Source organism: Dermacentor variabilis, chromosome 6, assembly GCF_050947875.1.
Source record: "Dermacentor variabilis isolate Ectoservices chromosome 6, ASM5094787v1, whole genome shotgun sequence".
NCBI lineage: Eukaryota > Metazoa > Arthropoda > Arachnida > Ixodida > Ixodidae > Dermacentor > Dermacentor variabilis.
In genome coordinates, this window is record NC_134573.1 from 22,687,095 (window position 1) to 22,699,776 (window position 12,682).

General features: G+C 47.5%; 1 protein-coding gene across 1 annotated transcript in view; it reads right to left on the reverse strand.

Annotated features, from left to right (window-relative positions):
* Positions 1-12,682, reverse strand: part of LOC142584098 (luciferin 4-monooxygenase-like) — a 136,059-nt gene that overhangs the window by 84,854 nt on the left and 38,523 nt on the right. Inside the window, exon 2 of the mRNA XM_075694271.1 lies at positions 3,708-3,882. Within this exon, the coding sequence (XP_075550386.1) occupies positions 3,708-3,882 (175 nt within the window). The remainder of the gene's footprint in view (positions 1-3,707; positions 3,883-12,682) is intronic.

Sequence of the window (12,682 nt, forward strand, 5' to 3'; positions counted from 1 at the left end):
TGGTATTGATATGACAATAATGATGATGATGAAAATATGAGGAAAATTTGGCAGGCAATTTATTATCTACCCGACATCGCGCAAACGTTGCTGCTCCAGCACAGCCCTCACAAAAATTTTGCGGTTCATATGCGCAATTCTGAGCCCCAGCATTTTTCCAGCAAGACATTGCCTTTCACCGACTCCAGCTAGCAGTTTAATCTCTCTCCAACTTAATAAACAAGCACAACAGAAAACATTATTTCACTATAAAAAGACATTTCAAATTGATTTTATTCTGGAGCGGCGAGGAAAGGAAGCAAAACTTTCTTTCACCTTATTATTACCAATGAATAGTATTTTTTTTCAGCGCTCGCTCGCAAAAGTAACTGTTCCACCGTTATCAATGCAAATCCATTTGAACTGCCGTATTGTTCAGAAAGGCACGCTCATAGAGTTCGTGTGTTACTATATGCCTATATGACATGTTTTGCAGATTTGCTAGTGCAGGTTTGTCTAAATTCCGGTGGCGCGGAGTGTGCGTGGAGTGTTTCACTGTGGGACAATGGGTTCAGTCGAAAGTAGTCGGATGCCAGCATCCGATCACTGTTCGACTTCCTGTGGCTGCGCTCGGCGGCGCGCTTGCTGTCCTTGACGACGCCCCGAAAAACCAATAGTTTATTCGATAGGCGAAAAAAAGGACGATGTCCTGTGCTTGCGTGCGATTGTGATACCCGCACGTTTGGTCGTATCATGAGAAGCCAACAATCACTCATACCAAGGACAACATAGGGGAAATTAGTTGTGCTTAATAAATGAAGGAAAGCAATGATACAATAATTGAAATTAAAGTGCATGAAAAAACAACTTGCCGCAGTTCGGCACCGAACCAACATCCTTCGCATTTCTCCTGTTTAATTTCCCCTATGTTGTCCTTGGTGTCAGTGTTTGTTGGCTTCTCATGATATGACTAATAAAAATCGGGCCCCTCGGTTAGCCTCCTTTCTTCTCGTTCCGTACGTTTTATGTCTTACGGCATAGAATACGCGGTAAAGCTCGTAACGCGCATCGAGTCATGGCTGAACATTTGAAAATACTTCCCCAATGTCAGCTCAATACCACAAGTTCCTCCTTTTTGTCAAGAAAAATGACGTCCATGCTTTTTTAACTGATATGACATCGCTATTATATGTTTAAAATCAAGGGCTTGACGGAATCCCGTCGGGATGGGAGCAGGGCACGATGAAATGATGATATTTTATTGGTCGGTGTTCTCGTTTTTCCATATTTATATTCTGTCCGAAGTGTTCCCTCGTCACAAAGATGGCGCGTAGGCTGATGAACCACTTGTGCATCGCCAATTTTACAACATACTGGGCGATGATATTTTTAATTTTATGGAATTTTTAACTCGAGCCTTTTGTGGGAAACATAATTGGAGTCCTTGAGTTGGATTATTCATAGAGGTGGACATTACTTGCACAGGAAATCGAAACACATGTTCGACTAACTAAAAAAAAAACCTACTAATAATTATTTGAAATAATTACATTACGGCACGTACTGCAATTTTCGAATTGTAGCTGGTTATTTTTCAAGGCCAATCCAATTGGAATGAATTTCCAGAATGACGCCTGTTTGTAAATATCGGCATCAAACTCACCGTAAGATGCACTGTTGCTCCATCTACTTTTTAATAAAACGTTCTTTTATGCATTGAAGCGCAAAAGTAACAGGAACGCCCATGTATTTCGATCCAGATTTTGGGAAAAATATATCGAAACTAGTGTCATCCTGGAAATTCATTTCAAGTGAATGCGTCTTGCAAGCTTCACCGGCTGCAATTCGTAAATTGCAATATGTGCCTAATGTAGTTAATTAGAACAATAATTTGTAATTTTTTCTTAGTTAGTCGGACATCTGTTGCTATTTCAAGGGCTTAGAGTAATCCAACTCAATGAGAAGGAATATCCTCGACAAGAGATTTTTGAAAATTTCCCTAAATGCTGGGAGCGATCTCCCCGCACGTGGGCTCTCTGAGGCTTTGCTGCCACGCATGCGCACTGGCGTAATCGTTCACATCTAGTGGGGAGCACGCACGGCAGCAGTGTTTGCCTGAGAGAAGACGCACAATCACGTCGACGACGAGAGGGCCGACATTCGGACCGCTGACCACGAGAACAGGCGAAGAGCCAAAGGACACTATTCGTATTAAAAAAATCCACCGTTTAATATTAGGCACATTGCAATTTGTACTGACCATTCTTGCTTCAAGTAATTTATGGTTTGGTTGCTTTGTATTGGTGGCTTTTCATCTTTTCACCTGATTTATGTGTCTATTTTGGGTATTTGGTATAGGTTTACCGTTTTATTGATTACTGCTTCTAAAGCTGTATTTTAACGCGAAAGCGTTAAGGGCCTCGACTCGCAGGAAATACGGTGTCGGACATCGCTTCGGCTAAAAGAATTTCGAACCTAGTTCTGAACCACGCATACCCAACCACAATGCTACCAACAAAGCTGCGCATACCTTGTCCTCGACTCTTTACAATGTTATTCCTCCGAATTTTGACAACTTCAGCCCACAAACGAACGCAATGAAAAAAAGGAAAGAGAGCGGCAGTGCACATCTCTTATGTTAACTCTTCTCAGACGGGCATAATAAAAGTGCCAAACAATAACAGCAGGTCGGCCAACGCAAATAGCCGTGTTTCTGAGGGAAAGCTCGCCTCCTGCACAGCGTTCCCCGCCTGCGTTTCCCGGTAGACGTTACGGTTACACAAGCTGCAGTTGCCGGGAAGCATGAAAACCAGCGAAGGGTCTTTGAATGCTATCGCGTTCCACTGTTAAAGGCGAAGTTTAAGCGTCCTCCTCATTTTTTGCTTACGCGATGCATTTGGTGTTTTTCGCCTCTCCTCTCAATGTACTCACATGAACCTTGGGAGTATAAAATTAAAGAAAAGATGTCACACCGGGGATTCCTGCTTACTGAATAAATAATCTGTTTCAAGTTCATCGCAGCTTTCACGTGTTTGGTCTGTGCTTGTGTGATTTCATGGCGTTACAGTTTATTACTTCGCTTGTTGGGAAACACACAAAATGCGAAAGTGAGGTTAGTTATTCCGCCGTGAGGTTAGTTATTCCGCCGTGGTGGGCGTCGTAAATGTGCCAACGCGGTGACCAACGGCGGCTTCAAGCGAACGAAGCTATTCGGAGATACTGCACATGTGAACAGGCTGCACCTTCACGGCTACGAAAAGCTGCAAGAATATCGTGGTTTCGCGTTTCTACCTAAGTCATGGCCCGACCGCTTCCATTCGAGAGTATTTCTCCTCAACCTTTACGGTACGTTGGTGCATAAATGTGATCGTTATATGTGTATCAGGAGGACAGTCGAGGTACAGATTCACGATGTGTGCTATTTTACTCTGCTGACGAGAAAAATGAGAGCAAACAAAAAGGCAACTCCCACAGGAAGGGAAGGCAACGAGGAGCGCTGCACTCACAACTGCTTAATAGCAGGAAGGGTGTGATATATGAAGCATCTTCTCACGCTAAAAATACAGATACATCGCAGTTGAACACGTGTAGGTCAAAGGCGGTTGCGGAAGAAGTCGAATTTTTGGCTAAGAAATGCGATCTACGGCTCCCTTCTATAGCAATCTCTATGTTTTTGGTTATCTTATTGTTCTGGAACGATCGTACAAAACGCAAGGTTAAGCACTCACCTTGTACTTGTTGATGTAGTAGACGAATTCGTCAAAGCAGATGCCGGGGCCCACGATAACACAGGTGGAGCCGACGCAGGCTGCCACAATGGTGAAGAGAAAGCCCGAGGCATACGTCAAAGGGTACCACGCCAGAAGCACGTCATTCTGATTCTCTTCGTATGTCAGGCACGACCTGCACAGTTATGCTCATTTGAAATGTCCGTAACGAGTGTGAGGGCGCGGTCTCCGTTTCACAATGCAACAAATGTTAAGGCCACTAAGAATAACGGGCTCCGAAAGACCCCCCCGCCTTTTTTTTTTTTTTTTTTTTGATGCGAAAGCGCTAGATGGGGCCCATGGAGAGAAAATCCCGGCGTCTGCGGTATGCATCAGCGAAACGCACCCTAAAGTCACATTGGCTGCGACGCGACGTCACCAGTGGCACTTCGACGAATTTCCTTGACTGGGACGCCACGTCGCGAGCGGGCCTCTGTGGAGAAGAGCGGCCGAAAGCAGGCACGTCCTTACGCGCAAGCGCGCCAGGGGAGGGCGTCGCCGTGACCCCCGCACACTGGCGTAGCAAGGTGGGTGGGGTTTGGCGGATCAACCACGCCCTCGCCCCCTTTTCTACGGAACAGAAAGCTTCTTAAGGTGGTCTCCAAGAGAGCGACATGGATGCAAGGGAAGCCTTGAAGGGCAAGGCGAAGTCTGATGGTAGTCCGAAGGAAGATTGATATTTGGGCGATCCCCTCTCCCATGCACAGAAAATTGCGGCCCCACTCATGGCGCACTACTACCTCATTCCGGATCCTATTAACGATGACTATGTCGTAACTGCTGAGGTGGCATCAGCGCTACAAATTTCCCACACAGCCAAAGAAGAGACGAGGGCGTGCACCAAACTTGGGGACACTGTTGCTCTCCACCAGGCCTTCGTGTCCGTCAAATAGCTTCTAATTTCTAGTACTTAATGAAATCGTCAACCACGCTGCACGGAAAGCGTCCTGAAGATATTGCGACTTGCTTGTCTAGGAAGCGCATAATAAGCAATCCCCCCTCCTAATATTTCTTCTGATTTTTCTGCCCCTTGTCGCTGACTTTCACTACTTATTTATTTCATGATATTGTCGATCCCATCAGGCATTTTTACAGGAGTGGGTTGGAAGGGTCTGTAGACAATGTGGTACAGTCATTCACACAAGTGTAGAACAGAACAGCTAGCAAATGTTTAAGATAATGCACCTATGTTAAAACATTGGATAGGTTGAAGAGATGGCACGTAATCAACTTATTTCAGTTACATATGATCTGCTCCAAAAGGAAAAAAATAAAGACAAGCGCATCAGATATAGAATTGGTAACATTATCAACACTATCACATGTAGATTTCCCATATACTTGGTAAGTAACACAATGATAAACAGAATATTTATAGCATCATTTACTCGTTTCTGACAGCTAAGTTTTGCCAGAAATTTCAACAAATTTTCAACCGTGCGCTGTGCGACCACCGTCAGGACTAAAGCATCCCAGTCACCAACAGATCTCGCGAAGAACGAAAAACTAAATGTATTGTTAGCGAAAGAATATTCTTGGAGTGTATGATGATGTTTATGACGGGTTTCTCCGGAGAAATGTGCCAGAAGCTTATGCAAGATGAGATACAAAAATTTGAGTCGGTACAGCAGTATGTATGTCACGGTTTCAGCTGCTTTCATTCACTTGTTTCGTTGAATTTACACGGTCTTGTATGTATATCTCGAAATTTGATCTGTAGCCTCTACATATAAAAACATTTACGCAAATTGATGCGATGCGACTTTTTATACTTCCGTTGCACCTCAAAGGAAATCTGGCCAGCGCGAAATAGAACACAAAAAAGGCAAAAAGAACTTCCGAGGCTACACACAAACATTCCGCTTGCACGGAGTGATAATACGAAGCACAATAAACTCCTAAATGGGGGTTGCCAGAGGACAAGCATTATTTTATTTATTCATTTAAGAATATACTGCCAGTGTGAATGTCAGACTTTAGGAAGACTGTGGTACAGGTGTTATAAATGAGGATAAGGTGCCTCAGAAAGACTGGCCGTCAGAAAGGCTCACCAACGTTTCAATAGGAGGACCGGTCTTCGTCAAAGGCGGCCTCGTCATCCTCGGCATGTTAGCTTTAAAGGGTTAGCGCAGTGACGTCCCGTGCGGTTGCTGTCGATGGCGGCTGTTTGGGAAGGGAGAGACTTCGGAGAGAATGAGCGCTGTCGCCTGACGTCTGTGAGCGTGGTTCCCAAGACGAGGGGACAAGAGCGGGAGAGTGGAGAGGCGGGAAGAAAAGGAAAGAAAGCAAAGGAGAGAGAAAAAAAAACGACCAGGCGGTGACACCAAGAGGGAAGACAAAAAGAAAGAACACGAAAAAAAAAAAGAAGAGGGGGTTGGGAGAGCGTTGGGGAAGCGAGAAGCGGGGAGCGTTCAGGGATGTCGTTGGCATTAGAAGAGCCGGTCAGGCGGCTTTTCTAAAGTAACAAAATGCTTTCGGCTTTTGCTTGAGTAACAAAAATGACCCAGAAAGACATCAGTTGAAAGAATGATTTTAGTAGCGCAAAAGCAATGCGTCGGCTAATTTTGAAGGAGTTAAGATGGCGACAAGAAGTCTGGGGTGGAATGCATGGTCTAACAGGAAGGCAGCGGCAAGGTTATTCAAGGGACGTTAGCCCCAGTAGCTGAACGTAGGTGTCGTCACGGCGCTATACAGAAATGGCGATACCCTGTGTGAATGAGGCGCCCAAAAAAGCATACTGACGTCTGGGACTTCGGAATGTGTTGGTGAGGGTGCTTCAAAAAATATATATAACAAAAAAACAGACGAAGAAACGGGGAACTGACGCCGGAAAAGCAAATAGGAGAATGACGTGCACAGAAGCGGGCGGGGCCAGGTGTACTTGGTAAAAGGGGGTGGTACAGTTGATATAAACATAAAAACACGGAAGAGTATATTAAATTGGGAGGAAAAAAATCGAAATGGAGGGATAGGTGAGGCTAAGGAATTAAGGTTAGCTAGTGGCTTAATCGCTTTTGTGCCTTGGTTGATTATCTGAGAATTTCATATTTAAGTTACCGCATTTAAAGATTGTAAGTTGCCGCGTGCCAAATTAATTCCCGTCGGGTGTAGGCTAATAAACTTCTGTATGAGGTATGATTCCGTATATTTCCTTTCCCGAGGTAAACGGAAATTTGTTTGTAGTATATAGAGCCTTGCTTTGTGGAATATATGACCATGTTCATTAAAGTGGCTGGCTACTGCTTTAGGTAAATTGTGTTTGGTATCCGCGGGGTGACCGTTGATTGTTGTATGAATTTGTTGTCCAGTCTCATCTATGTATTGTTTGCTACAAGCGGCACATTTAGACACTTGAGTACGTTGCTTGATGTGCAGGTGAATCCCGAAGTTACCTTGTCTGAGTAATTGGACGCTGTACTTTTTGCTGTAGTAGTAGATTGAATATGTTTGCATGTAGAGCGCCTGGGGCCACCAAGGAAGTGGTTAGGGAATGTGGAGCGCTCTTTGTCGGGGTGTTGTTGTTTGATACTGTCGGGCGACCTCGTATAATAGTGGTGTATCGTTCAATGGATGGAATTTTATGAGTTTTTGGAAGGAGGTAGAAGTGACTGGCAATTTTGTTGCTTGGTTTAAGAAATTTGTATTCTGACGGTGTTATCAATTCATCAGCCGAAGTGATTTCAGCTTGTTGGTAATTGTCACTGTTTAGGATAATGCCGTATCGTTATCTAGCTTACGGTAGTGTTCTGGGTTGTTTAGTTGTCTGTAAGCCTCGCGGTTGTATTTTTGTACTGGCCAAATAACTATACTTCCACCATTCAGAAAGGCTGTCCTACGGTTCGATAGGGGGACTTATTTTCATCACAGGCGGCCTCGTCATCCTCGGCCTACTTTTAAAGGGTTAGCGCCGTGACATTTCGTGCGGTTGTTGTCGATGGCCGCTGGTTGTAAAGGGAGAGACTTCAAAGAGAATAAACGCTGTCGCCTGTGAGCGTGGCTCCCAAGACGAGGGGACAAGCGTGGGAGAGTGGGAAGGCGGGGAGAAACGAAAAGAAATAAAGAGATGGAAGGAACCGGGGGGGAGACACCAAGAGCGAAGAAAAAGAAGAACAAGAAAAATAAGAAAAAGAGGGGCATGGGAGGGTGTTGGGGAAGTGTGTGGGGAGCATTCAGGGTGTCGTTGGCAGCATGTTCTTGTCGCTTTACTGAAAGCCGCTCCATCCACGCGCCACCGCCGCTTTCTTAAGTAGCGACAACCTTTGTTGTGTGTCGCCTTTTCTCCCCACACCAAATCCGGTTCCGCTATTTCCGGTTCCAGATTTTCGGTTTAAACGTTTCCGGTTTCGGCGTTTCCGCTTCCTGGAGTTGCGCTGCGGGGATTTCCGCTTTAACTGCTGTTAGACGATGGTGAGACGCCCGCGCGTGCTTAGCAGAGCTGTGGCTGTCACCATAAGACGGATGCAAAGGGGACAAGTTGTATTCCGCTGAAATAGTAGTTTGCGGTCGCTGTTTTCCAAATGCACGAAAAATGGTAGTGGTCTCCAAGCGCCCAGGCACTACAGTCCACTGTACGTGGTCGCTCGTGCCACAGCCCGTCGCAGGTTGACGCGAAGCAGCGAACACAAGCAGATCGCTGGTTACAATAGGCGGTGGTTCTTGGGTGGAACCGCATTCACAGTTTCAACCGCAACTGAAGCAATTAAAGCCTCTCCATCCACGGGAAAATAAACAACGCTAAAAAACATAGCGTCACTTCCACTCCGAACAGAAAGCTGCAGCTACCTAAGTTTCGTTTGGCGCTGCAACCTAAGAGGGTGAGTGGGAGAGGAGCGTGGAGCAGGAGGGCAGGTTGGCGGTACTTAACCTGGTCGGCGGAAACGTGTATAGAGGGGCTTTAGCTTTACTGAGCCGGTCAGGGGGTATGAGGCACCTTATCCTTGTCTATAATCTTTATACCACAGTGAGCTATGTCATCTCTAAGCGCGATTCTTGATTTTAGACTTCAGGCAGGGGTCGATATTATCAGCAGACTTATTGGACTTATGAGACTATATTAGACTTTAGCAGGATCGATTTTATCACGTGGTGGTGACGTTGAAGATCACAGTAGCAAATACTGTGAAAGACAAAACTAATGTTTATTGGGCGAACCTGTGCCCATAAATACAGGCTACACTAATAGCACAACGATAGCGGCGAACGCGGTCGGCGATCGTCGAAAATCTTATCAGCGGGTCAAGTGCGTCGGCTTTTATACAGCAGTCATCGAATGTTCCAGACTAATCGTTGGGACCGGCATGCCTTCCACAAAGTTCTACATCATTCGAGTCACGCGATGAAATCAGATAACACAAGGTTCGGCGACAACAGACAGAAGCATCGATACCTTTCCAGAAACTTCGGATACATGCAGACGCGTGCCGCGCTTTGCGATAACATTTGTTAGGCGGCGAAACATGGTCACCCGTTAATTGTAATAATAATAATATTTGGGGTTTTACGTACCAAAACCACTTTCTGATTAGGAGGCACGCCGTAGTGGAGGACTCCGGAAATTTTGACCACCTGGGGTTCTTTAACGTGCACCTAAATCTAAGCACACGGGTGTTTTCGCATTTCGCCCCCATCGAAATGCGGCCGCCGTGGCCGGGATTCGCTGCCGCGACCTCGTGCTCAGCAGCCCAACACCATAGCCACTGAGCTACCACGGCGGGTCGTTAAATATAAGTACACGTGTCAATACCCCCTCTTAAAAAGCATCGACCCGATGCTGGAAACAAACGAAAGTAATAAAAGAAAAGCACTCCTAGCAAAGAAAACAACAATATAAGGAAGTTCGTCAGCGTCCGTAAAAGGGTTTAAGACGCACCACGTGGAGCACTTCAGATCGTGCACGGCGTCGCTGTGAATGCGAAATGCCGTCTGGCACGGAGCACACAGTCCAGTGCGCCAATACGTCGGATGACCTTGTAGGGTCCTAAATATCGTCGCAGTAGCTTTTCACTGAGTCCTCGTCGGCGTATCGGGATCCACACCCAATCACGGTCGCCGGGCTGGTACTCGACGAAGCGTCGCCGGAGGTTGTAGTGTCGGCTGTCGGTGCTCGGCTGGTTCTTGATCCGCAGGCGGGCGAGCTGTGGGGCTTCGGCGCGCTGGAGGTACGTAGCGAAGTCAAGGTTCTCCTCGTCAATTACGTGCCGCAGCATGGCGTCGAGCGTCGTCGTCGGGTTCCTGCCGTAGACCAGCTTGAACGGCGTGATCTGTGTTGTTTCTTGCACCGCCGTGTTGTAAGCGAATGTTACGTACGGCAGGACGGCATCCCAGGTCTTGTGTTCAACGTCGACGTACATCGCTAGCATGTCGGCGAGGGTCTTATTCAGCCGCTCCGTAAGACCATTCGTCTGCAGGTGGTAGGCCGTTGTCATCCTGTGCCTTGTCTGACTGTATTTCAGAATGGCTTGGGTGAGCTCCGCTGTAAAGGCCGTTCCTCTGTCGGCGATGAGGACTTCTGGGGCGCCATGTAGCAGCAGGATGTTTTCGACAAAGAATTTCGCCACTTCGGCTGCGCTACCTTGCGGCAGTGCTTTTGTTTCAGCGAAGTGCGTGAGGTAGTCCGTCGCCACGACGATCCATTTATTTCCGGTTATTGACGTCGGAAAGGGTCCCAGCAAGTCCATCCCCATCTGCTGGAATGGTCGGCAAGGAGGCTCGATTGGCTGTAAAAATCCGGCTGGCCTTGTCGGCGGTATCTTGCGTCGCTGACAGTCTCGTCATGTTCTGACATAACGGGCGACGTCGGCGGTCAGGCGCGGCCAATAATACTTTTCTTGTATCCTCGATAGTGTCCGGGAAAATCCGAGCTGTCCAGCGGTCGGATCGTCATGTAGGGCACGCAATACTTCTGGACGAAGTCCTGACGGGACAACAAGAAGGTAATTGGCGCGGACTGGTGAGAAGTTCTTCTTCACTAGTAGATTGTTTTGAAGTTTGAAGGTAGATAATCCATGCTTAAATGCCCTCGGGGCAACGTCGGTGTGCCCTTCCAAATATTCGACGAGGCCATTTAGCTCTGGGTCTGCCCGTTGCTGTTCAGCGAAGTCTTCCGCGCTTATAATTCCAAGGAAGGTGTCGTCATTCTCGTCATCTTGCGGCGGCGGGTCAGTGGGCGCGCGTGATAGGCAATCGGCATGGGAGTGTTTTCGTCCGGACTTGTAGGTTACAGTGATGTCGTATTCTTGTAGTCTGAGGCTCCACCGCGCCAGTCGTCCTGAAGGATCCTTTATATACGCTAGCCAACACAACGCGTGATGGTCACTGACGACATCGAATGCCATAAAGATAAGGGCGAAATTCAGCTGTAGCCCTAACGATGGCGAGGCATTCCTTTTCTGTCGTAGAATAGTTGCCTTCCGCTTTTGACAGCGACCGGCTAGCGTAAGCTATCACCTGTTCGACTCCGTTTCTTCTCTGGACTAGAACGGCACCGAGGCCTAGGCTACTGGCCTCAGTATGGATTTCTGTATCGGCGTATTCATCGAAGTGCGCAAGTACCGGCGGTGACTGCATGCGTCGTTTGAGTTCTTCAATTGCGTCGGCCTGCGGCGTTTCCCACTTGAAGTCAACATCACATTTAGTTAGACGTGTCAAAGGTTTGGCGATGCGTGAAAAGTTCTTGATAAAGCCCCTGTAGTAGGCACACATGCCAAGGAACGTACGCACTGCCTTCTTGTTGATGGGTTGCGGGAACTGTGCGATGGCTGCTGTCTTTTGCGGGTCTAGACGGACACCAGATTTGCTGAATACGTGGCCTAGGAATAGAAGCTCATCGTAAGCGAAGCGGCATTTTTCCGGCTCTAGAGTAAGCCCTGACGACTTGATGGCCTCTAGTACTGTCGCAAGCCGCCTGAGGTGATCGTCGAAATTTCCAGCGAAGACGACGACGTCATCCAAGTAAATAACACAGGTCTGCCACTTCAATCCTGCTAACACCGTGTCCATGACGCGCTGGAACTTTACAGGCGCCGAGCACAGACCGATTGGCATAACCTTCAAATCGTAGAGGCCGTCTGGGGCCATCTTTTCGCGATCTCTTTTGTCGACTTCTATTTGCCAATAGCCAGACTTGAGGTCCATCGACGAGAAGTATTTAGCGTTGCAGAGCCGATCCAATGCGTCGTCTATTCGTGGGAGGGGTATACGTCCTTCTTCGTGATCTTGTTCAGACGACGATAATCGACGCAGAAACGTAGGGTTCCGTCCTTTTTCTTTACCAGGACAACAGGGGATGCCAACGGGCTTTTGAACGGCTGGATGATGCGTTGCACAGCATATCGTCGACTTGTTCTCTTATAGCTGCACGTTCTCGCGGCGAAACTCGGTAAGGGCTCTGGCGGAGTGGTCAAGCGCACTCCTCGGTGATTATGCGATGCTTGGCGACTGGTGTTTGTCGAATCCTCGATGACGGCGAAAAGCAGCCTTTGTATCGTCGGAGCAGCCTTCTGAGCTGCTGTTGCCTAATCACGGGGAGACTTGGATTAATGTCGTAGTCTGGTTGAGGAACCATCGTCGTCCGGGTAGATGCGGCGGAATCCGAGGGGACAAACGCATTACTGGTTTACAGAATTTCCTCGATGTACGCGATCGTCGTTCCCTTGTTGATGTGCTTGAACTCTTGGCTTAAGTTTGTCAGCAACACCTCAGTTTTCGCTCCATCCAGTCGAGCGATCCCTATTGCGACGCAAATTTCACGGTCTAGCAGTAGACCTTGGTCGCCTTCGATGACGCCTTCTACGTCAGCGGGTGTATCGGTGGCGACCGAGATAACAATGCTCGAGCGAGGCGGGATTCTCACTTGATCTTCGAGAACACTCAAGGCGTGGTGACTGCGAAAGCTCTTCGGCGGTATCCCTTGATCTTCCGACAGCGTTATCGATTTT